This window comes from Sceloporus undulatus, chromosome 2, assembly GCF_019175285.1.
Source record: "Sceloporus undulatus isolate JIND9_A2432 ecotype Alabama chromosome 2, SceUnd_v1.1, whole genome shotgun sequence".
Lineage (NCBI taxonomy): Eukaryota > Metazoa > Chordata > Lepidosauria > Squamata > Phrynosomatidae > Sceloporus > Sceloporus undulatus.
Genome location: NC_056523.1, coordinates 181812251 through 181834113, shown reverse-complemented (window position 1 = coordinate 181834113; position 21863 = coordinate 181812251). Strand labels below are relative to the sequence as shown.

The 21863-nt window shown below is 47.8% G+C and overlaps 1 protein-coding gene across 1 annotated transcript in view; it reads left to right on the top strand.

Moving 5' to 3' along the window:
- Nucleotides 1–11737, top strand: part of LOC121920473 (gametocyte-specific factor 1-like) — a 29782-nt gene extending 18045 nt beyond the window's left edge. The window contains exon 6 of the mRNA XM_042447616.1: nt 8791–11737. Within this exon, the coding sequence (XP_042303550.1) occupies nt 8791–8804 (14 nt within the window). The 3' untranslated portion in view covers nt 8805–11737. The remainder of the gene's footprint in view (nt 1–8790) is intronic.
- The last annotated feature ends 10126 nt before the right edge of the window (nt 11738–21863 follow it).

Genomic DNA, 21863 nt, shown 5'->3' with positions numbered 1-21863 from the left:
TCAGAAGACCCAAAATAGTTGGTGGGATTTTCATTATTAATGTCTGTCAAATTCAGTGAGAACTTAGTGGTGAACAGCTGCATTAGTCTGGGTTTGCAAAGTATCCCCTTCCTCAGATCTCATGTGCATCTAACAATCAGGAATGTGTTTGCATGAAGTTATTCTTGTCTCTTCTTAATGGAGGTCCAAAGAAATAGCTGGACTCAATTTTTTTTCCTCCTCTTGTTCTTTTTGTGAGGTGACAAAATCCCCATTCCTCTCATAAGGTTATTAACAGGTCCTACAAAGAAAGAAACGATCTTCCTGCTCTTATGTTTCTGGTCTTCTTTTTCTTCTTGTCATAGGATGTATGTGGATGTAATGTTTTAAAGCAAGGAGGCTGCCTGAACAGCTGCAGTTGCTAAAGTTGGATAATAAGATGTTGTGGCTTCTTACAGTCACTGTTCAACTTTCCTTATGCTGAACTGTTGCTTCACATTGGGGGAGTTCAAAGACATAGCCATGTTAGTCTGGAAAATCAGAAGCTGGTAGCATGAGCTTTTGTGATTTGGGTCTCCTTCCTCAGATGTGTCTCAAGTCCACAGCTACCAGCTTCTTTCTTCTTTCTTTCTTTCTTTCTTTCTGTTAGACTAAAGGTGCTACAAAATTCCTTTGCATACTGTTGTTTCATGTGTATATGACTAAAACACGGATGGACACCACATGTGCCTCAACAGGCAGTTTTGGTGGCCCTAGGCCTTCCTAGGGATCAAAAAATGTTTTGTCTTCAAAGGCCCTCAAGGGGGTGAGAGGGGGATATTTACCACATTTTCAGACTCTACCCCCTCCCTGGGGTGAATTTAGGCCCTGGAAAGTACTTTTTTTAAAAACCACAACTAAACAGGAAGTGATTCTGGGTTGCCTCCTGTAAAAAAAGGAACTCTCTTGGGCCTAAAAAGGCCGGGGGGAGGGGGGCTAAAAACCTGATGAAAATGCCCTTCACAGCCCAGGGGTGTGGGGGGGAGAGTTTGGAGGCAAAAAATAATGTTGATCTTTATTTTTTGCACTGGGGGTGTTTGGGGACGGTGTGTGCCCCTTCAAGGTTTCCTAGGGAGCTGATATGCCCCCTTAGCTCCCCACATTTGACTCTTAAGGATCCCTAACCTATGGCTTCCTGCCCTGTTTGTGAGTGTTCTCATGGTCAATAAATTTGGGTTGTTTGCAGGTGTGAGGTGTGGTCCGTGGGTTGCAAACAGCCCCCAAGGCTTTGTTTTGCAGGCTTGGTTTTCCCCTCTGCAAAAAAAAAGAAAAGCTGTTTTTCTGTTCCTGAAGGCTTCCAAATATGGTAGTGTTTTCCACAAAACAAAGCCCCCCATCAATATGGTAGAAATGGTAAATGGACATTTCCCTTTTGTCTTTTTGGAATTCTGTGGCCCATTGAAGGTCCAGTGCATTGAAAATTAGTCCTCAGACCTTCCTAAATTGCCTCCTCCTTCCTTACCACCTTAAATTATCCTGTGGTAGTCCATGTGTGGGGAGCTGGCATGGTGTAGTGGTTTGAGTGTTGGACTGCAATCTGAAGACCAGGATTCGATTTTCCCTCAAAACTCACTGGGTGACTGCCATGAAACCCACTAGGTAACCTTGGGCAAGTCACACTCTCTCAGCCTCAGGGGAAGGCAATGGCAAACCTCCTCTGATTAAATCTTGTCAAGAAAACCCTGTGATAGGGTTACCATAAGTCGGGAATGACTTGGTGGCACAAAACAACAACAAAAGTTTATGTATAAATGAATAGTTTAATGCCTGTTTGACAGTGTTGGGATTTTAGTTTGGACTGCAGGGTTGAAATGGAGCAATGCGCTTGTTATATGCTAAGAGTGATCCCTGTTGAGGAATCCCTGATGGGCTGGAGGAGCAAATGGTGGTTCTCCTTGGGTTGTGAGGTTTGGTTCTGAAAGTGAACTATGGCCTGAAATGCATGGGCCAAAAGAAGGGGCTTCCGGCTGCTTTGGTGGTGTGAGATGACATCCTCCCAAAGCAGCTGGAAGCTGCTCCGATGCTAAGGTCCTGTTCTTTGGACTGAATCTGAAAGGAAATGGAATAATCGGCTCCTGGCAGCGGATAGTTTTGGACCGTGGCAGCAGCCCACTTTGGAAGTGGGCCATACAGTTGCCACGGTCTCAGCGTGATCATGGGCAGAGCATTCTCCGTCTGCTCCTGGCGGGCCATTTGCTTCACACCTTAGTCTTCTGTGCATGAGCCGCTTTAGACTTATTCACCTTGTCTGTCAAAAAGGAGAGAGAGAGAGAGAGAAAGAAAGAAAGAAAGAAAGAAAGAAAGAAAGAAAGAAATGGAAAAAAGCTAGAGCTGTGACAGACCATAGGGTCATGCTGAATATCAAGGTTATGCTCCCCCACCTCCATCCCAAGCTTCAACAAGGGTTTGTAATCTAGAATCTGTTGCCAGTATTTAATTCTTATATGGATGGTAGGCCAGCTGCATGCACTTTCTTTTATATCTTATACACAGCCATTACATAGTGTGCTAATGCATTCTTGATCTGTTGCTGGCAAAATACTCTTATTTACAGTTTGCTGCTAATGTGAATCTCTGCCAGCAGTTAATGCATGCAGTAGACCAGAGATAAGCCTCTGACTGCCACCCTCTGGTTTGCCAACCCAGAAGCTCCTGTCGATTCCTTTGAGGCAAGGAGAAGGCCTCTATTTAAAAAAAAATTTTTTTTTTGGCAGAGAGTTATCTTTGCTTGCTGGGAATATGTCTGATCTGTCTGGAGCATTTAACTCTCAACACTGTATAAATGGTCCCTAAGGCAGTTGTATTTCTTTGTGTGTGTATGTGTGTACACACACATATTTGGAAGTGCAGTTCCCAGAAGCCCCTGATCACTGGGCAGAAAGGTAGCTATTCCTGACACTCAGAAAGCTACGTTGAGAATAAGTACTGGACTTAAGAACTAATCATCAGGATTCCTCAAATATGGTTTCTACACATGGAGATCTGATACCAAAGAGGGAAAGGCTTTGTTCTAGGTAGAACCATTTTCATATTTTCCTTCAAAGTTTTGACCCCTGAATTTGATAAGTTCAAACTGCAGAGATCTTTCGAGTTGCTTACAGCACCTCCTTCCTTGGAGGTCTTTAAACAGAGGCTGGATGGCCATCTGTCGGGGATGCTTTGATTTGGATTTCCTGCATGGCAGGGGGTTGGACTGGATGGCCCTAGTGGTCTCTTCCAACTCTTAAGATTCTATGATTCTATGATACCAGTGTTTAAGGATGGCAAATTGGCTTGAATGGCAGTGCGTCCCCGCGGGCATGTGCCACTTTATGTTCCTCTGTTTGACCCTCATGTATAATCGAGGGATGCGATTCAAAGTCCGCACAAACGGAGGGACAGCTGTACTGTTGTAAATTACTTTGCTTCTTGTGTTCACACTTTGTTTAAATGAGTGCCAGAAAATCATTTGGGGTATGTTTGTCTGTTTCTCTTCTACATAACCGAACTCATTACTTAATCTTGAAGACAGGGATGTTCTGAATCAGGTGGCTGCAACTCATGCCATGTCATGGAAGGGACACTACAAGCTAAAAGCAGGAGATTTTGTCTATATAAGAATTTTGCACTGCCTCAGCTCATTACATTTCAAGATAGTATGGAGACAGTGTCACATGCAGCCTCTGTAATGCTGCCATGTTTTTTCTTTAAGTTGTTAGCACTGTTATGACAGCAAAACGTGCAGATTTTTTTTCTTGCTTCAAGACAGTGGCTGATTGTGAACTTATTATGTACAGGAATACGTTTCTGTGTTTCTCCCCTTGGAGGATCTTGAGTCTGTTGAAGAAATGGGAAGATATTCTAGAGTTTCTTTCAGCACTTCTTTCAAGATTTAAAGTTAACCATCTCTCTATCCTATCATCATGGGAGAAGATGGCAAAGGCCATGAACAAACAACTGGGGCATAGAAATCTGCACCATTTCCTATAAGAAAAGTATGTTCTCCAGCTTCTGTGGAAGTGAGGTACAAAGCTGAAATAACTGCTTATAGGAATATGGCCTGGATTAGCACATGCAGTACAAGTCAGTTCATAAAGTAATTGATCATCGGTTAAATGAAGTGTGAAAAGCTAAGAAGCACTTTGAAAAAAGTAATAGATTTTGCATGTTTTCAAATAAAGGGAATGTTAAAGGGGAGAAAACTGAGTTTGGCATAAATGGAGGAAGCACAGTGGTTATATTTCAAGAGATGAAAATGGACTCTGCTGTAGAAAGCTTTAAAGAAGATACCACTGATTTGAACCTGGAAAATACATGAAATCAGAGAGTAGGGTAGGCCTTATTTGTTCTCAAGATCCTTCAAAACTCACTCCCTTTAAACACTTCCAAATTTGGCTTAGCTGGTCTTGCTGACGTGTGTGTGCAGTCTAGCTGCGTGGAGCCAGACTGATTGAAATGGAGTGAAAGGCAGTAATATAGTCTACATAAGGTAATCAAAGAGGAGTTAACAGTGTGAGCAGATGGGTTGAGTCACAGTACCATTGAAAGTAATGATACTGTATTATTGGAAGTAATTAGAGTACCTCTGCACTTTAAAATGTCCTTTTAAGTGCAGTGTTTCAGAACAGCAACCCAAACATCTTTTTTTTTTGTGCCTTCCTGAGTCCATCTAATTGTGCCATCTAGATAATGTTGCCTATGGGATTTGAATGTGTCATATTTGATCTGTATTTTTTTTAGCAAAGTACAAGATGTATTGGTACTTTTGTTTAATGTGTTTGGAATTACAAAATGGTAGTGAACTCAATACTCTATATAAAACTTCAGTCTACTCTGCTGGTGTCATCTTTAGTACTTCTGGGGGTGAAGTGGGGAATGAGTGCTCAGAAGAAGGTCATTCTTATCTGAAGATTCAGAAATTTTGTCATACAATGTTCAGGTGATGGAAAATCTCCAGAGCCTTGACTCTGAATCTGCAACCCTAAATCCCCCTGACCTACTTTGAATTGTGGCTTCCTATAGACTACTGTAATATATATGCTAATCCAGTCCATATTCCTATAAAGCAGTTTCAAACTGCATTATTTCTGCAGTGTGTTTTGGACTATGGAAAACTTTTGTCTCCTGAGGGACATAAAGGACAGTTCCTCCATGTTTTTGGCTCTCTATTGGCCATTTTAGAACCAGGGGAGCTCTTTTTCCCCACAGCCAAAGATGACCTGAAAGACTGCTGTGCTTTAAATGGTCCAGGAGGGTCAAAGTGTGACAAATTGCTCAAATTATTGCTAGGGGCATTTAAGGACAAACCTATTTGGGGGGGGGGAGCTCCCTAAGAGGGCATTCTCCCCCCCTTCCTGTAGTAACCATCTTGGTTTGATAGCCTTACTAGGAGCTTTAGGATGGATCCCTCCCACTATATATACCTGAAGTATGGAAGCAGTACTTGCTTTGCTCTAATCCCAACTTACCTCTGTCTGGTACCCTTTAGAAGATGCTGCAGGCTATAGTTCTCATAAGCCCAGCAAACATGGCCAGTAGGAAGGGGTCATGGCTTGCCTGATTGAGACATTGCATGTCAGTGGCATTTTTATGGAACATTTCAGTGTTCAGTGCACATCGTGTTATGTCAGTAATCCTGACACCAATCCTGTCAAAGAGATGGTATTGTCCTCGGATTGTAGCTTGCAAGAGAAAATCAGTGGCCGAGAAGACAGTTTGTCTCATGCCACCAAAGAGTCGCTGAGAGGTTTCTGATTTACAGTCTTAGTCCAGACATAAAAAGAACCTTGTTACCTACAGTAAGAAACTGTTCAGGAGGAAATCTTTTCAACGACCTTTTTTATAATAATAATATAATACATTTATTTGTATCCTGCCCCTCTGGCTATGAGTAACATGAATAAGCAGGTATGTTACTACAAATCTTGGTGAGAAACGTAATTCATTTGCGGGATTGTTGTTTGACATAATGATACGTGAGAGTTTAGTGCACTGAGTGATAGGTAATGGCTAAAAACTAACCTTAAGTGGCAAATGTACATAATTAATTGCCTTCTGCTAAACAGGACTTTCTGCGAAACACCTCATGTAACTTTCTTAAATTACACATGCAGATCACGTGTTTATTTCCTACATGGAAGTGTTTCAGTCTAACTAAGCACACAGTCTGTGATGCATTACACCAGCCTTGAGTTGCAGGAGTAGTCATTGACTCCTGAGCTTGAGTTCTTTCAGTCAGTTTTCTGAAAGCAGAAGAAAATGGATGAAAACTTAATAGTGATGGTGATTGTGGCATAGGCAGGAATTCCCTAGCTGGGCTACATACAGGGTTAGACAAGGGACGTTGGATACTCGGGTTGACACTGTTACTTAAAAAAACTGGTTTCTGAATTCTTTCAAAGTTGTATCTCTGATTATAATACAGTGAGTTCTAGCACACTGGCGTGTGGAGTAACTACCCCCGCATATTTCCAGCTTTGCCTGTGGTCTATCAAAGTAGGTTATAACCTATAAGCCCCTATGTGGCTCAGATCCAGGCTATTTGGCAGACCACATCTCCCTGTATGAGCCAGATTGGGCTCTGAGATCATCCGGAGTGGCTCCTTTCTCAGTCCCATCATCATCACAGCATGGTTGGTGGGGACACAAGAGAGGGGCCTTCTCAGTGGCTGCTCCCTAGACTCTGGAACTCCCTTTCCAGAGAGGCCAGAATGGCCCTCTCCTTGTCCTTCCATCGGCAGGGTAAGACTTTTTTTTAATTCAAAACAGAATTTTAAAACAAAGAATGTCTTGGGCATGTTGTTCTGTTTTAAGTGCTTTTTCTGTTTGTTTGTTTTTAAAACAAGTGATCAGTTTAATATTGTACTAATTTAATTATGTTTTAATGGTCACTTTCATATTTTTTAATTGTACTGTGCTTTAAATTGTAAGCCACTTGTAGTCCCAATTTTGGGAGAAAAGCAGGATCAGGATGATGATGATGATGATGATGATGATGATGATGATGATGATGATAGGCCAGGGGTAAGCAACCTTTTTGAGCCAGGGGCCAGGTTGCTGTCCCTCAGACAACTGGGGGGCTGAAGCTGGGGGGGGGGCTTCCACCCTCCGGGGGCGGAGCCGCATGCCGAGGGTGGAGCTTCCACCCTCCAGAGGCGAGGCTTTCTCTGCTCCCTTTCCCGACCTCCAGCTGTCTGAGAGACCGCTAGAAGTGGGGGGGGGGATTGGGAGAGGGGGTGACAGGCGCACACCTGCTCCTCCTGCCCTCCTTTGGCCCCCAGCTGCCTCTCAGAGACAGCTGGGGAGACTAGTAAGGGCCCGTGAGGGGCAGGAGCAACAGGCGCATGGCCCCTGCTCCTGTCCTCGGGGCTTTGCCAGGCCTGAGGTGTCCTCCGAAGGACACCTCAGGGCTGCCAAAGCCTCGTGGGGAGGAGGAGGTGTGTGCCTGCCCTCTCCTCCTCGGCCCCTTCCTTCGGCCGAACTGGCTCCAAGGGGCCGAAATCACTATCATTGTTAAAGCGGACCTTTTAGCATTAAAAGCACTGAAAATACACAGAAATGCACTTTGGAAAGTCACATTGTCTCACCTTCAGAAAGAGTGCATGTCTCAGAAACTGACTGATATCATCATCACCACTATCATTATTAAAGCAGAATACTGGAAAAAATGCACTTTAAAAACACATGTAATTAAAATAAATACTGGGGGAAAATGCACTTTAAAAACACATTTAATTAAAATAAATACTGGAAAAAATGCACTTTAAAAACACATATAATTAAAATAAATATTGGAAAAAATGCACTTTAAAAACAGCACACTTAACCAAAATAAATACTGTAAACGGGCACCCACCTCCTTAACCCTGTGCACAGCCCTGCAAGGGCGCGCACAGGGGCAGCGGAAGTGCCCGCGGCCCAACACGGAGGAGGAGGAGGTAGGTGGGCCGTGGAGGAGGAGGAAGAGGGCGGACTGTGCAGCCGCACAGCACCCAAAGGAAAGGAGGTGGGGGAGGAGGAGGTGGGTGGCCGCTGCGGGAGCGCATGGAGGAGGAGGAGCGCCGCCCGGCTCGCAGCCAAGGCAAAATCCGTGCCCCAACCAGGGAATTGGCACCGCGGCGGCGGCAGGACCGTGCTGGGGCCAGTCCCGCCACCTCGCCGGGCCGGATGTGCCCCACGGGCGGGGGGTTGCCTACCCCTGTGATAGGCTGCCTCCTCTTAAGACTTGTCCAAAGGGCTGCTGTTTTGTATATCCAGTTAAGATTGCAGTCCTTCCCTAGTCAGTATATTCAATGGTCAGGAATAATGGGACTTGCAGTCCAACAACATTTGGCACGTGTGATTCCCACCCTGACCTAGAGTTAATTGGAAGGCTGGTTTGACAGAACTCCTGTTGTTCAAAAGGACTTCAAAACTCTTATGCAATTTCCTATTTTCCTGCATGACAAAAAAGTACACTGTCCTGAGATCCTGTGTTATAAGGTTGGATATTGATATTTTAATATTATTAAAAATAAATACAGTAGCTTCACTATGTTGGCCTTTAAAGCATAACAAAGACAAGATAAACACTGAATTTGTTCGTGGTTCTGGTTTTTAATCTATCAGAAAAGCATTTTGCCCATTTTGTTTCTGAGAGCAAGCTAACTTTTTAAAGGTTGGTGGTAATGTCTTGAGATAATGGCCTCCACATTAGTAGACTTATGAAACTCTTTGGCCTGACACTTTTTGCACATTGATTATCATGACTTCTATTTTGAGGACTAAAATTGCTTGCTTTCAATTTAATTGCAGATGCTGGAAATTGAAGACCACGACAGAAACCATCCTTTCCAGTGGCTATCAAGTGCTCATTATCTAATCTAACAAAAATACTGAGATGCCAGCAGAGAGTCTTGGACTAAATTTGTGTTCTTTTGGGGGTTTGTAAAACTAAACAAGCCCTAAAAATCCAAGTTCTTAATCCTAAATGTAGCAGTTAACAGTATGGTTACCTATACTATTTTAGTTAGTAGGCATTATACATCAGGAACTCCTCCTTTAAAAGTTTGGTTGAAGTAGACAGTGTTTTTACAAAAGCCATAGATAAAAAAAAAAGAAATTACAGTTTGATGGGGTACGTCTAACCTCTTGGTAAAAGGTTTTAGGATACATCCTTACTGTGGTGACTAAATGATGGGATCAGTTCTCAGCACACAAACAAAACTAGTGCTACAGTTCCAAGGTTGTGATTTAAAATAGTTGTAGTAATTTGCAATTTTTATTTTACTATTTTTGGTTTGCCTATTTACCAGAACAGAATGAGCCTTATATTACAAAGGGTTCCCTAAAAAAAGAAAAAACGAGTGAAGTAGACATGTCCTTAAAAGACAAGCAGGATAAATTCCTAGTTGATGGATATCATTAACTGCCTCTATGGAGGTTCAGGATACAACCTTTGATGTGATGGAGTGGTCAGTTTTTTGCACACAACCAAAATACTTTACAATTCAAAAGGTTTTGTGTGTGTGTGTGTGTGTGTGTGTGTGTGTGTGTGTGTTTATGTTTAAAAGCAGTGTTATTCTGTGTTTGTTTAAAGGATTGAATCACCATGTTGTTAGGCACTTCTGTTCCAGCATCCCCTAATGCCACTTGAGGTACTAAATTCTGTCTTATATCTTTAAACAACATGAGAAATGGTATATTTAGAGGCCATCCATACTGTAGAAATAATCTAGGTTGACATCACTAGTTTAACTGCATGGCTCAATGCTATGGCATTGTGGAAATTGTAGTTTGTTTTGGCACCAGAGCTCTCTGATAGAGAAAGCTAAATGCACAAAACTACAGTTCCCAGAATACAATAACAGTTAAAGTGCTGTCAAATTGAATTATTTTTGAAGTGCGGATGCAGCCTATATCAGGTTTTGTTTCCTCTGCAGTCAGATCCTTTCTTTTCCTGCTCGTTCCCTCTCTAACTCTCTTTATTCACCTGAATCACCCTGCCATAAGTTGCTCATATCCCTTTGTGGTATAGGTTGAGGAATAACATTTAATGATAAATTGTTCTCTGGACAAGAAGTTTGAATACAGCACCTGCAGTATTGTGGACCTGTGGCTATTATTGATGGCTTAATATAAAGGCACACTGGATCTTGATACTTTATTTCCAGAAGTGAAAAAGATGCTGACACCCACCCTAAAATTTCAGTCATGTACATTGAGAGGTGGACAGGGAGGGCTACTTCTATATAAGCAGATCCTATTTGATAGAAAACATTGAAAGGAATATATAACTGGCAGGAGCAGCTTTTGTGTCCCTTTCCTTTAGTACTGTACTGGTTCTCATCTCCTGGAAATCTTCTAATGCCCGGAGAAGGGCCTGTGCAGTTGGAACCAACATATGTGTTCAAGACTTCTTAAATATTCTTGTCATCTAAGAGCTGCTCATACAACTGGAAGACACCAAAGGTAGGATGAAAGAATTTGACATGTACCAACCTATCAATTTTTTTTTTCAGTCAGTGTCCTGATTCTTTGGGGCAGAACAGATTGCCGAAATCTGAAAAAGCCAGATTGAGGCCATGACAGTCACACGTCACGGCCTTTTTGCCAGCCCAAAAAGAAGCAACAAAGAACCGCTCCTTTCTGTGCTGGCAAAAAGCTGGCTTTTCTGCACCACCATGGCTTTAAGGTGCTCAAGTGGTCTGTGGCTTCTAAATGCTGTGCCACCTGAGTGCCTTGAAGCCGGTTGCTGTGCAGGCATGAAGCCAGCTTCTGGGCATCATGGGGGCATGAGTCATGCATATGCTATGCCCCCAAGCTGACTGGAAGCAGTCTTTTCATGCTGGTTTGTACTGTCCCCTAAGTAGGTCTGGCACTTTTTTAGACACATCAAGGAGTGAACAGATGCAGCTAGAGCAAGTTACAACATTGATTATCTCTGAACACACATGTAGAGAGCTGACATGGGTGAAAGATATGATGATTTCCCATTATCAGTTTGCTGAATGAAAAAGCAACTCTAAAGGAAGTCACTTCCCTGGCTAAAATGTTGTGTGAATCTGCTCTTACTTCATTTTTGGTTTGTTCTGCTGCCTGCCTTTTCATGCTGGTACTGAAATTCTAGTAGAGCCATAATTGACCTGGTGCTCTCCAGATATGTTGGACTACAATTGCCATAAGCACTAGCTAGCATGGCCAGTGGGTCAGGAATTGTGAGAATTGTCTAGAAGGTTGCATAAGGGCAACTGCATGCTTAACCCTGACATAGCAGGGTTATTGGTCATGCATGATAATAAAGCTAGTGCCATAAATATGAACTGGGCTTGGGGATCATTTTGAATATATTTCATTGATAAATGCTCAGCCTCTGTTTCTTTTTCTAACTGCATTCAATAAAATGGCAAACACAGTTTGGTTACTGATCATCTCTCTGACTTCACAGGCCTGTGGGTCAATTGCATCAGTAGAAGAGACATGATTCTTTGTTGAATAAAGATGAAAGGTTTATTTGAAGAATGTCTTTAATTGAATTGCCTGCTTGCTAAGATTAAGCCCCTCAAATACATCCCACAGAGGGCTTTCTTGTTTAATAAGCTTTGGTAGATTGTTTTTTTTTTTTTTGGCATTTTAGTTATAGATGCTGAGAAAGCTGTTCTTATGAACACTTATGTTTGTTCTCTCTTCTGTTTGTAAAAATTTGAAAGAATTGAAAAGAACTGTTCATTAAAACCATTCTTAGTAATAATTTTGAGTTGACTCATTTATTACTGAATTTCAGGAAGAGCTGTTAAAGTGAACACTCAAGGAATATAAGCTGATAGGCCTCCGTGGCTAAAGGTTTGGGCTCTCTTCCTTTCTGTGATTCTGGGTCTAGGGTTGGCATTTAGCCTCAGGGAAGAGGTCTCTTTGTTTCTTCTTCGTGGTCTCTGCGAATCATACAAATGGGTTTCACTGCGCCTGCGCAGTGCTGCTCGGAACCTACTGGAATCACTGGGCAGAGTTAACTCTGCAACATTTTGAAACTTTTTGGCGGTAACTCCGCCCACCCGTTATAAGGCCCCTGCCTTCCCGCTCTTTTCCCCAGTTCCTTTTTTCCGCCGCGCTAGCTGCTTCAGGGAACTTTTGCTTGCTTGGAATCACTTTCGATTTTTGACCTCGGACTGTATCTTGACCATTCTTTGTCTCCCGCCCCTGGTAACTTCGGACTTTCGGACTGTTGACCTCGTTTACGGATTCTCCCACTGGCTTTGACGACTTTGGAAATGCCTGCGCCTTTCAAGAAGTGCGACATTTGCGGGGGCAAGGTGCCCGTCCAGGACCCGCACTCCTCCTGCCTGCTGTGCCTGGGCAAGAACCATGACACCAAGGCCTGCCTGCTCTGCAGATCCCTCTCCTCCCAGGCCCGGAAAAACCGTGAGTCCCGGCTCACTTCGGCGATCGCCCTGGGGAAGGTGCAAGAGGGAGGTTCGCGGTCATCTTCTGTCCCGCCTTCGGCGCCCCCCGCCTCTTCTTCTCGGGCCAGTGTGTCCAGCGTCGGATCTGGGAGAGCCGCCATTCCCAGCGTGGTGTGTGTCCCGGCCGGGACCCCTTCCACCACCTCCGATGTGGCCCGTGGCTCCAAACCGCCCAGTGCCACCGACAAACCCTCCAAGTGCCCCCACAAGTCGTCGGGGACTGAGGCTACCGAGCCGACCTCCAAACCGGCGGGGAAATCGGAGGGCTCGCGTCCGAAGAAGGCCACCGAGCCAGAGGTCCACCTCGCCTCGCCTTCATCCTCCAAGGCATCTCGCCATGCGAAGCCTAAGGAGCTGGCTGGGCCTGTGGAAGGGGCAAAGTCCCCAAGGTCTTCGTTGTCGGCAGCGGCTGCTGGCCTCCTGGACCTCCCGGACAACCCGTTCTTCCCAACGGAGGAGCTTCCCAGGCCTGGGAAGAAGAGGCACCACGACAACCCCGGTCGTGATCCTGCCCCTAAAAAGTCCAAGCCCTCCAAGGATCGGCCCGCCACCGATCCACTGAAGGCGAAGGAGAAGAAGCGCTCCCCGTCCAAACAGGCCCGCGCTTCCGCTTCGGCAGCTCCCCGCGACCCGGAGCCGACGCCGGTAGACCGGGGGACCCCGGTACCGGACACTCCACTGCCTCTGCCCACCATGGACTTTGTCCACGGGACGGACGACACCGTTCTTCCTCGCTCCCCGGAGCACCGGTCGACCTCCCATCCGGCAACCAACGACGAGGAAGACCAGCCCCGCGGGCATGACGTTCCCGACCTCTTCTTCGACACGCAGTCGCGCCGGTACTACGTGTCTGTTTCGGAGGACAGAGCTATGAGGGAGTTCACCAGGCTGAACCCCCATCCCGTAGACCGGGCCACCCCGTCCAGATCGGTCCCGACCGTGTCGGTCTACGAGAGGTCGCCGTCTCCACCCCGCAGGCGCTCCCGGTCTTCAGCTGACCTCGCTCCAACCCGCCCGAGATCCCAGGTTAGAGTGACGGACCCTCTCTCCTCCGACCTGCACTCCGAAGACGAGCCGCTGCTTCCTTCTGAGGCACCCTCGGATGAGGATGTCCTCTCGGACCCAGCCTCCCCCCAGAGGATGCACAACCCAGAGCCGTCTTCCCCATCGGACGACGTCCGGTCCTTTACCGAGCACGTCGTTAAGATGGCGAGGGCCCTCGACATCGAGCTCGCTTCCGCGGAAGACGACGCCGAGGACCCGGTTGAGCGTCGTGTGCACGGACGGGTGCCTACTCCGCCGTGCCTGCCTCTCCTTCCCTCTCTCCAGACCATCGTGAAGAGGTCCTGGGACTCTCCGGCCACCCTGTCGGCACCCTCCCGCAAGGTGGATTCGCTCTATAGGATCCGCCTCCGGCGAGTTGCCCTTGGTTGGCCGACCACTCCAGGCCGAACTCTGCCATCGTGGAGGGAGCCCAACACAGCTTCGTCCCGAAGCAGGCCACCTCCCCTGTCGACCGGGAGGCGAAGAAGGTGGACGGACTGGCCAAGAAGGTCTACTCGGCATCGGCTCTTGGGGTCAAGGCTGCCAACTACACCGCCTGCATGGGGACCTACATCCAGACCCTCATGGAACGGATCTCCCCCCTCGTCCCGGACATCCCAGATGACATCCAGAGGCAGCTGGTGGAGATCAGGGACGAGGCCCATTCCATTGGAAGTTGGCTAATCACTACTTCCAGGAATATGGCGGACTGCTCCGGGAGGGCCATGTCAGCATCCATGGCACTTCAACGCCACGCCTGGTTGAGGGCCTCCGACCTCAACCCTACGGTCAGGGCGGCCATCGAGGACATGCCGCTCGACGGGACCGGGCTCTTCCACGCCGAGACCAACGACCGCCGGAACCGCAAGTTTAGGATGAAGGCGGCGGCGAAAAAGCACGGCATGTCCTCAGCACCGGCTTCTCCGTTCCGGAAGCGTCAGCGCCCGTGGCAGCCGCAAGGTCAGTCACAGGGGACCTTCCCCCGGGATCGGCAGTCCCAGCAGCAGGGCTCCCAGAGACACCGCTTCCCCTCGCAGTCTTCCTCCTCCTCTGGCCGTCGCAACTTCCCGCCTCGGTACCGCAAGTCCCGCCGGCAGGACACCGACCAGGGGAAGAAGAGAGCCTGAAGGGACACAGCGCGCTTCGTCTCTCCTTCACCCCTCTTCTTCCTGGACATTTTGAGGCCCTATGTTAACACCTGGGCCTCTATAACATCGGACTCGTGGGTTCTCAACATCGTCCGCAGGGGTTATGCCCTCGAGTTCCAAGAGCTCCCTCCAACTGGAGCCTTCATGTCCACTCCCCCCTTGGACACCCTTCTCGACGAAGTGCGCACCTTGCTTGGTAAAGGGGCAATCTCCCCTTTGCCACCCGACCAATGTTCTCGGGCCTTTTTCTCCAGGTACTTCACGGTACCGAAAGCGGATGGGGGCATCAGGCCCATCCTGGACTTGAGACAATTGAACTTGTTTCTGGACTACCGCCGTTTTCGAATGGTAACCTTGGCTTCCATTCTGCCTCTGCTCCACCAGGGCCTGTGGTTCGCGACCGTCGACCTGAAGGACGCCTACTTCCACATCGGGATCCGAGAGTCCCACCGGAGATTCCTCGCCTTCGCTGTCGGCTCCACCGCGTACCACTACAACGTGCTTCCCTTCGGCTTGGCCACGGCTCCACGAGTCTTCACAAAGTGCATGGCACCAGTGGTGGCATACCTTCATCAGAAGGGCTTCATGGTCTTTCCCTACCTGGACGAATTCCAAGACGAGCTGCAGGAAGCAGTCTCATTCGCCTTGCACCTTTTGGACTCCCTCGGGCTGGTCGTCAACATGGAAAAGTCCCACTTCACACCGACCAGGCAGGTCAAGTTCATCGGGGCCATCCTCAACTCCGAAAACTGCCTAGCCTTCCTCCCTCCGGACCGGTTTCAGGCCCTGACAACGTCCCTCAGGCCGTGCATCTCCCACAGAAGGGTGAGAGCCAGAGACGTCCAAGTCACCCTGGGCCACATGGCATCGACGGCATTCGTCACTCCCTGGGCAAGACTTCGTCTTCGACCTCTCCAATCCTGGTTCCTCTCCGTCTTCTCTCCGTGGCTCACGGTACCAAGACCGGTGGCCGCTTCCCTCAGATGGTGGCTAGACAGCTCCAACGTCTGCACCGGGATGCCTTTTCATCAGCCTCAGGCACAACTGACTCTGACAACCGATGCATCCCTGGAGGGATGCCCACCTGCTCGATCTCGTCATCAAAGACAGGTGGTCCGCACAAGACAAGCTCCTCCACATCAACGCTTTGGAGATGCTCGCAGTGGAGAAGGCTTTGAGGGTGTTCGAGTTTGCTGTCACAGGAAGAGTGGTCCTCCTGAGGACGGACAACACCACCGTGATGTACTACATCAACAAACAAGGTGGTACCAGATCCAGGACCCTGCTCGACCTCACGCTCCACATCTGGGACTGGTGCATCCAGAGGCGCGTCCTCCTCCAGGCGATTCACCTTCCCGGGGAGGACAACGAGCTGGCAGATCACCTCAGCAGATCTCCTTCGGTGTGCCACGAGTGGAGGCTCCATCCCGAGACGGTCAGCGACCTCTTCGATCGGTGGGGAACCCCCCGGATCAACCTCTTCGCGACCAGGTGGAACAGCCACTGTCCCCAGTTCTGCTCCAGGAAGCGATTGGACGGATCCCTCGGAGACGCATTCGCTTTCCTCTGGACGGGGGAGCTCCTCTACGCCTTCCCTCCGTTCCCTCTCATCATCAGAGTGGTGTCCAAGATGACAACGGACCGCTCGAATGCGATCCTGATCACCCCGTGGTGGCCGAGACAGCCGTGGTTCGCATCCCTTCTCCACCTCTCCAGGAGATGCTTCCTCCTTCCAATCCTCGCCCGGACCTGCTGTCGATCCAGGACGGACGAATTCTCCACCCCGACATCGAGAGACTGCCGCTGGTAGCCTGGAGGATTCGGCCCTGACTGCCTTGCCGGAGGCAGTGAGGACGGTGATCCTGGCTGCGAGGAAACCTTCCACCCAGCGCTCTTATGCCCTTAAATGGAGGAGATTTTGCCTCTTCCTTGACCAAAAGGGCTTGTCTCCTGCACAGGTGTCCACTCCAGTGGTGCTGGAGTTTTTGATGGCACTTTTGGATGGAGGGCTGTCCCTCACATCCATCAAATGCTACCTGTCTGCCATTTGTGCCAAATACCAGTTCGGGGGGAGGGTTTCTTTCTTCAAAGACCCCTTGGTGAAGGGGTTCCTGAAGGGTTGTGCCAACCTGTATCCTCCTGTGTCGGTACTGTCCGCTCTCCAATCCAAGCCCTTTGAACCGATGGCCACAGCAGACGAGACTGTTGACTTGGAAAACCGCTTTTCTTGTGGCCATCACCTCTGCCCGCCGTGCGGGCGAACTCTGTGCTTTACGGAGGGACCAGCCATTCCTGAGGTTCCACAAGGACAAAGTGGTCCTCCGTACGGACATCACCTTCTTGCCGAAGGTTGTGTCTGCTTTCCACATGTGCCAGGACATTGTGTTGCCCACTCTCGCATCCAACCCGACGTCGGATGAGGAGAGACGCCTACACTCTCTTGATGTCAGGAGAGCACTGGCATTTTACCTGGACAGAACTGCTGCCTCAAGTCGGTCCGAGAGACTTTTCCAATGCTACTCGGAACCGAAGAAAGGGTTGCCTGTGTCTGCGCAGAGGTTGTGCAAATGGGTGGCTGGTACCATCCACCTCTGCTATGAACTGTTAGGCAAGCCTCTCCCTGGCAGGGTTCGGTCCCATTCCACAAGGTCAATGGCAGCATCCTCTGCATTCCTGTCGGGGATTCCTTTGGAGGATGTCTGCAAGGCTGCTGTCTGGTCCCAACCTCTGACTTTTATTAAGCACTATAGGTTGGACACCAGGGCCATCCGAGATGCAGCTTTCGGGAGGGCTGTGTTGGTTTCAGGGTTGCATTGATTGCACTACTGATGTTTTGTGTTTACTACTCTTGTACAGTTGACACTGTTGACATTTGTTGAATGTTGGTTTGCACAAGTTTCATGGGATCGGTCTTGCATGAGCTCTGTTCCCTCCTCAGGTTTAGCAACGTTATTGCTATTTGATCTGTGCATGAACAAAAAGACTGACTCTTTTATGGTTCAAGGTGTTTTTATTGTAATAAATATACAGTGGTACCCTGGGTTACGAAAATAATTCGTTCCGCCGCCGCTTTCGTAACCCGAAAGGCTTCGTAAGCCGAAAAAGCCATAGGCGCTAATGGGGAAAAGCCGCGATTTGGTGCGAAATAGCGCCGAAAAGCACCAAAAAAATTTTCGTAACCAAATTTTTTTCGTAACCCGGAACAGTTTTTTTAAATAGATTTTTTTCGTAACCCGGAAATTTCGTAAGGCGGCGCATTCGTATCTCGGGGTACCACTGTACCTTTGGTTCACCATAGCTTTGGTCTCAGGACACTCCCTCTGCCGCATACCTTAGCTTGTCAGTCTAAACCCATTTGTATGATTCGCAGAGACCACGAAGAAGAAGGACAGGTTGCTTACCTGTAACAGTATTTCTTCGAGTGGTCATCTGCGAATACATACAAATCCCACCCGTCCGTCCCCTCAGTGTCCTGCTCACATTGGCTCTTTCCATCGCCTGCTTGGCGGAAAAATTGCGGAACTGGGGAAAAGAGCGGGAAGGCAGGGGCCTTATAACGGATGGGCGGAGTTACCGCCAAAAAGTTTCAAAATGTTGCAGAGTAAACTCTGCCCAGTGATTCCAGCAGGTTCCGAGCAGCACTGCGCAGGCGCAGTGAAACCCATTTGTATGATTCGCAGATGACCACTCGAAGAAATACTGTTACAGGTAAGCAACCTGTCATTTCCCTTGTTAATTGTGATTTGGGGGGGGCTGGTTTCTGGATGAGAACAAGTGACATGACAAGGGAACATGAAGTAGGAGAACAGCCTATTCCCTTCTGTTAACCTTGCAAATTGGGCCTTGAGAAAAGGGCCTGGACAGTGGGCAGTAATAATAGCAAGGGAGGAGATGATAAGGAGAGGATATTGTCCAAGGATGCTCCAAACATCTGTATGAGCACTGCTTCCATCTTTCAAAGGTGGATTCTCAGTATGTTTCAGTGGGCTATCTGTAGAAGCCTAGAGAGTCTCAGGTTATTCAGATGGTAAAAATAACCCAGGATGAATCCAGGTTGAATCTTGGTTCACCTTCATTCTAAATTCTAAATTCTCTCCTCTGAGGGAGAGAGAAGGCTGGCCCAGTACCATCAGGGGCTAGCCTGAAGAAAGAGGCTCCTCCCTCCCTAACTGTCATCTTTCGGCCTCTGAGGGAGAGAGAAGGCTGGCCCAGTTCCATCAGGGGCTAGCCTGAAGAAGAAGAAGAGCCCTCCCTCCGGTCCATCTGCCTTGGTCCAGGCCTCAGAGGGAGAGAAGAATTGCTGGACCTGATTCCCTCCCCCCCCTCACCATTCCCTTCTCCTTTTGTGTCGTGTCTTTTAGATTGTAAGCCTGTGGGCAGGGAACTGTCTGTTATCCCCTGTATTGTAAACCGCTCGGATTCCCAGTGATTGGGTGGTATATAAATAAAACCTATTATTATTATTATTATTATTATTAAATGCACCCGATTAAGTTGGGGGGGGGGCTACTGAAAACCCCACTTAAAAAGATTCTCATTGTCAGAAGTAGGAATAACGGGTTCAGATAGATCCAGGTTAAAACTACATGCCTTGATTGTGTGTTGAATACATTTGCATCGTTGATTCCATCTTCATGAGTGCTGGCATGTGAGATCAACCAAACTCACAGAGATGTGGTTCCATAGTGTGAATAACAAACCTGAAACATGAGTGAGATTATTCTCATAGTCAATTTTACAAAAGCAACATCTGAATGACTCCTCAGTGGGATGTTATGGCTTTATGTATGGAAGGAAACTTATGGGCTAGTGAATAAAATTTGTTGGTTTTTTTTGTCTTTGTTGCTAGCAAGGAGATTCTGGCACAGATGACACCCATGGCGCTAAGCATGAAACACAAGATGTGCACACAAGATGTGCTTAAATGTATCTTGTCTTGCAGAGATCGTTATTGTTATGTGCCTTCAAGTTATTTCTGACTTAGGGTGACCCTAAGGCAAACGTATTGCAGTATTCTTTGGGTTTTTTTGTTTTGGTAAGCTTCTTCAGAGGGAGTTTGCCATTGCCATCCTCTGAGGCTGAGAGAGTGTGAGTTGCCCAGGGTCCCCCAGCAGGTCTACATGACTGAAGAGGGATTCAAACCCAGGTCTCCAGAGTCACAGTCCAACACTCAAACACTAGGTACATGTTTATCTTGTCTTGAGACAGATGGGTTCAGTTAAACCTTTAAAAAAATCAAATATCACCAGTTTTCCTCAGTTTCTCTATCCCTAAAATATAATCATCACTTGTTCTCAGGTAGCTGGGAATGGATAAGATCTAGATTAATGTTTTCACTTACTGCTGTGCTCTGCGCCACAGGTTTGTTCCTGATAGTCAAGGGCTGGGCTGTTATCTCTGAGCCTGGCGGGAGATCACTTTATAAAAGCACCTAGACTCATTATAAACCCCTCCAAGGAAATCTTCTGGGAACTGCATGTTCTCATAATTTGCCAGGCAGCCTTTGGTAGGAAAGCTGGGACAGCATCTGAGAGAACTGGTCTCTTTTAAAAATGCAAAATTTGGGGTGGGGGTGTATGCTTATCTTCTTTGTCTGCCATTCCTATCCCTGGCCCCCTACAGCTTTCACAGGCTGACTTTTATGTTTACCTTGTCCTAGATAAAAGCTTGGAACAGTGAGTCATTCAGAGTTAACTAGATGGTTTAAGGCAGTGATTTTCAAGGTGGGTAGTATGCCCCCCTGGGGGTGGGGGAAAGATCCAGGGGGGTGGTGAGGGGAAAGAAGGGGCAGCAAGAAGGCTTTCAAAGTATTGGCATGCAAGAAGGACAGTGGAGCTGAGCAGACAGCTAGGAAAAAACCAGTTTTTTTCTGAAAGTAGGTAGAAGCCCCGCTGTCTGCATGGCCAGCTCCGAAGGCAGGCCGAACACCTCTTGGTTATTTCCCCCCCCCCCGACTCTCCACCATGCTTGCACACCATCGGATGAACGCACCATCTGTGACCACCAATTACCTCTTTCCGCCCAGCTGCCATCCCACAGGACACTCCATGTGACTGAAACAAAGATGCAGTCCAGGGCTAAAAAGCAAAGCAAAAAAAATGTGCACCTTCTCATCTACATATAAATGGTCCAATGCAAATGCAGGGCAGCGGCAAAGCAAAGGAAAATGTGACAGCTCCCATGGATGTAACTACAATATACACAAACCAGGCAGTCCAGTAGGGGGCATGAGGTGAAGGGGGCACGTATGAGGGATATCCATTTTGACCCCACTTTTAACTGGCGTGGCTCAAGGCTGTGGAATACTGGGAAGCTTTATGCTGTGCCATGCGGTCTCACCATGGGTGTTAAGCCCACCTTGGTGCAGGCAGTGGGGGTTTGGCTGGCTTTCGGAAAAAGCAAGATCGAGCCTCTTTTTCCTGCCTGTCTGCTCCATCCCCCAAGCCAGGATTCAAACCCTGGTCTCCAGAGTCATTGGGCTGAAGCAAATGGTCAGTCCGCCCCGGTAGGGTTGGGACCGCAGCTACCTCATGGTGTGCATCAAGGAGGGAGGGGCTGGCACACACCCTGTCCCTGCCCCAAAACCCCACCTCTATACCAGGTGACACCCCAGTGTAGGACACTACTGTGAACAACAAAACAGGAATGTGTGAGTGAGATTTTCCACATAGTCGTGCTAGGAAAAAAAACAATGTCTAAAAAACCCTTTCTTAGCTGATGTATGCCTTTATCAAGATTTTGGCAACAGGAACTCCCTCTACGGGCTCACACCATCCTCTGTCACTTATGGTTCCTTCTTCCAAATCTGATCCAGTTCTTTGGGATATACAAGTTGTCGAACAATTCCTGGCATGCAAACTTTTGCAAACTGTTTTCAAGCAGCAGTTTGGAGGTTGTATACTAAACAATGGTGTCGCCGGGCCCCTGGGTGTGCCTCCATTTGCAGCCGTTATCTGAGGGTCCATGGCTCAAAAACACAAGGAGTCCAACTGATGCTGAGTGCTCTAATTAAACAGGGAATAACTGGTGCTCAAACAGGAATAACACAAAACAGGATACTTCTCCACCAACACTTACAATTAGTCCTCCTCCTCAGACACTCCCTCTGGGTTGGACCCCTCTAACTTCAGGGCTTGTCCTCTTCTTCCCCGCTGGGTGGGCCAACACCATCCCCTAATGTCCAACAACAGACGGGGCCCCGGATTTATTACCGGCCTAGCCTGAAAAGGCCCATTAG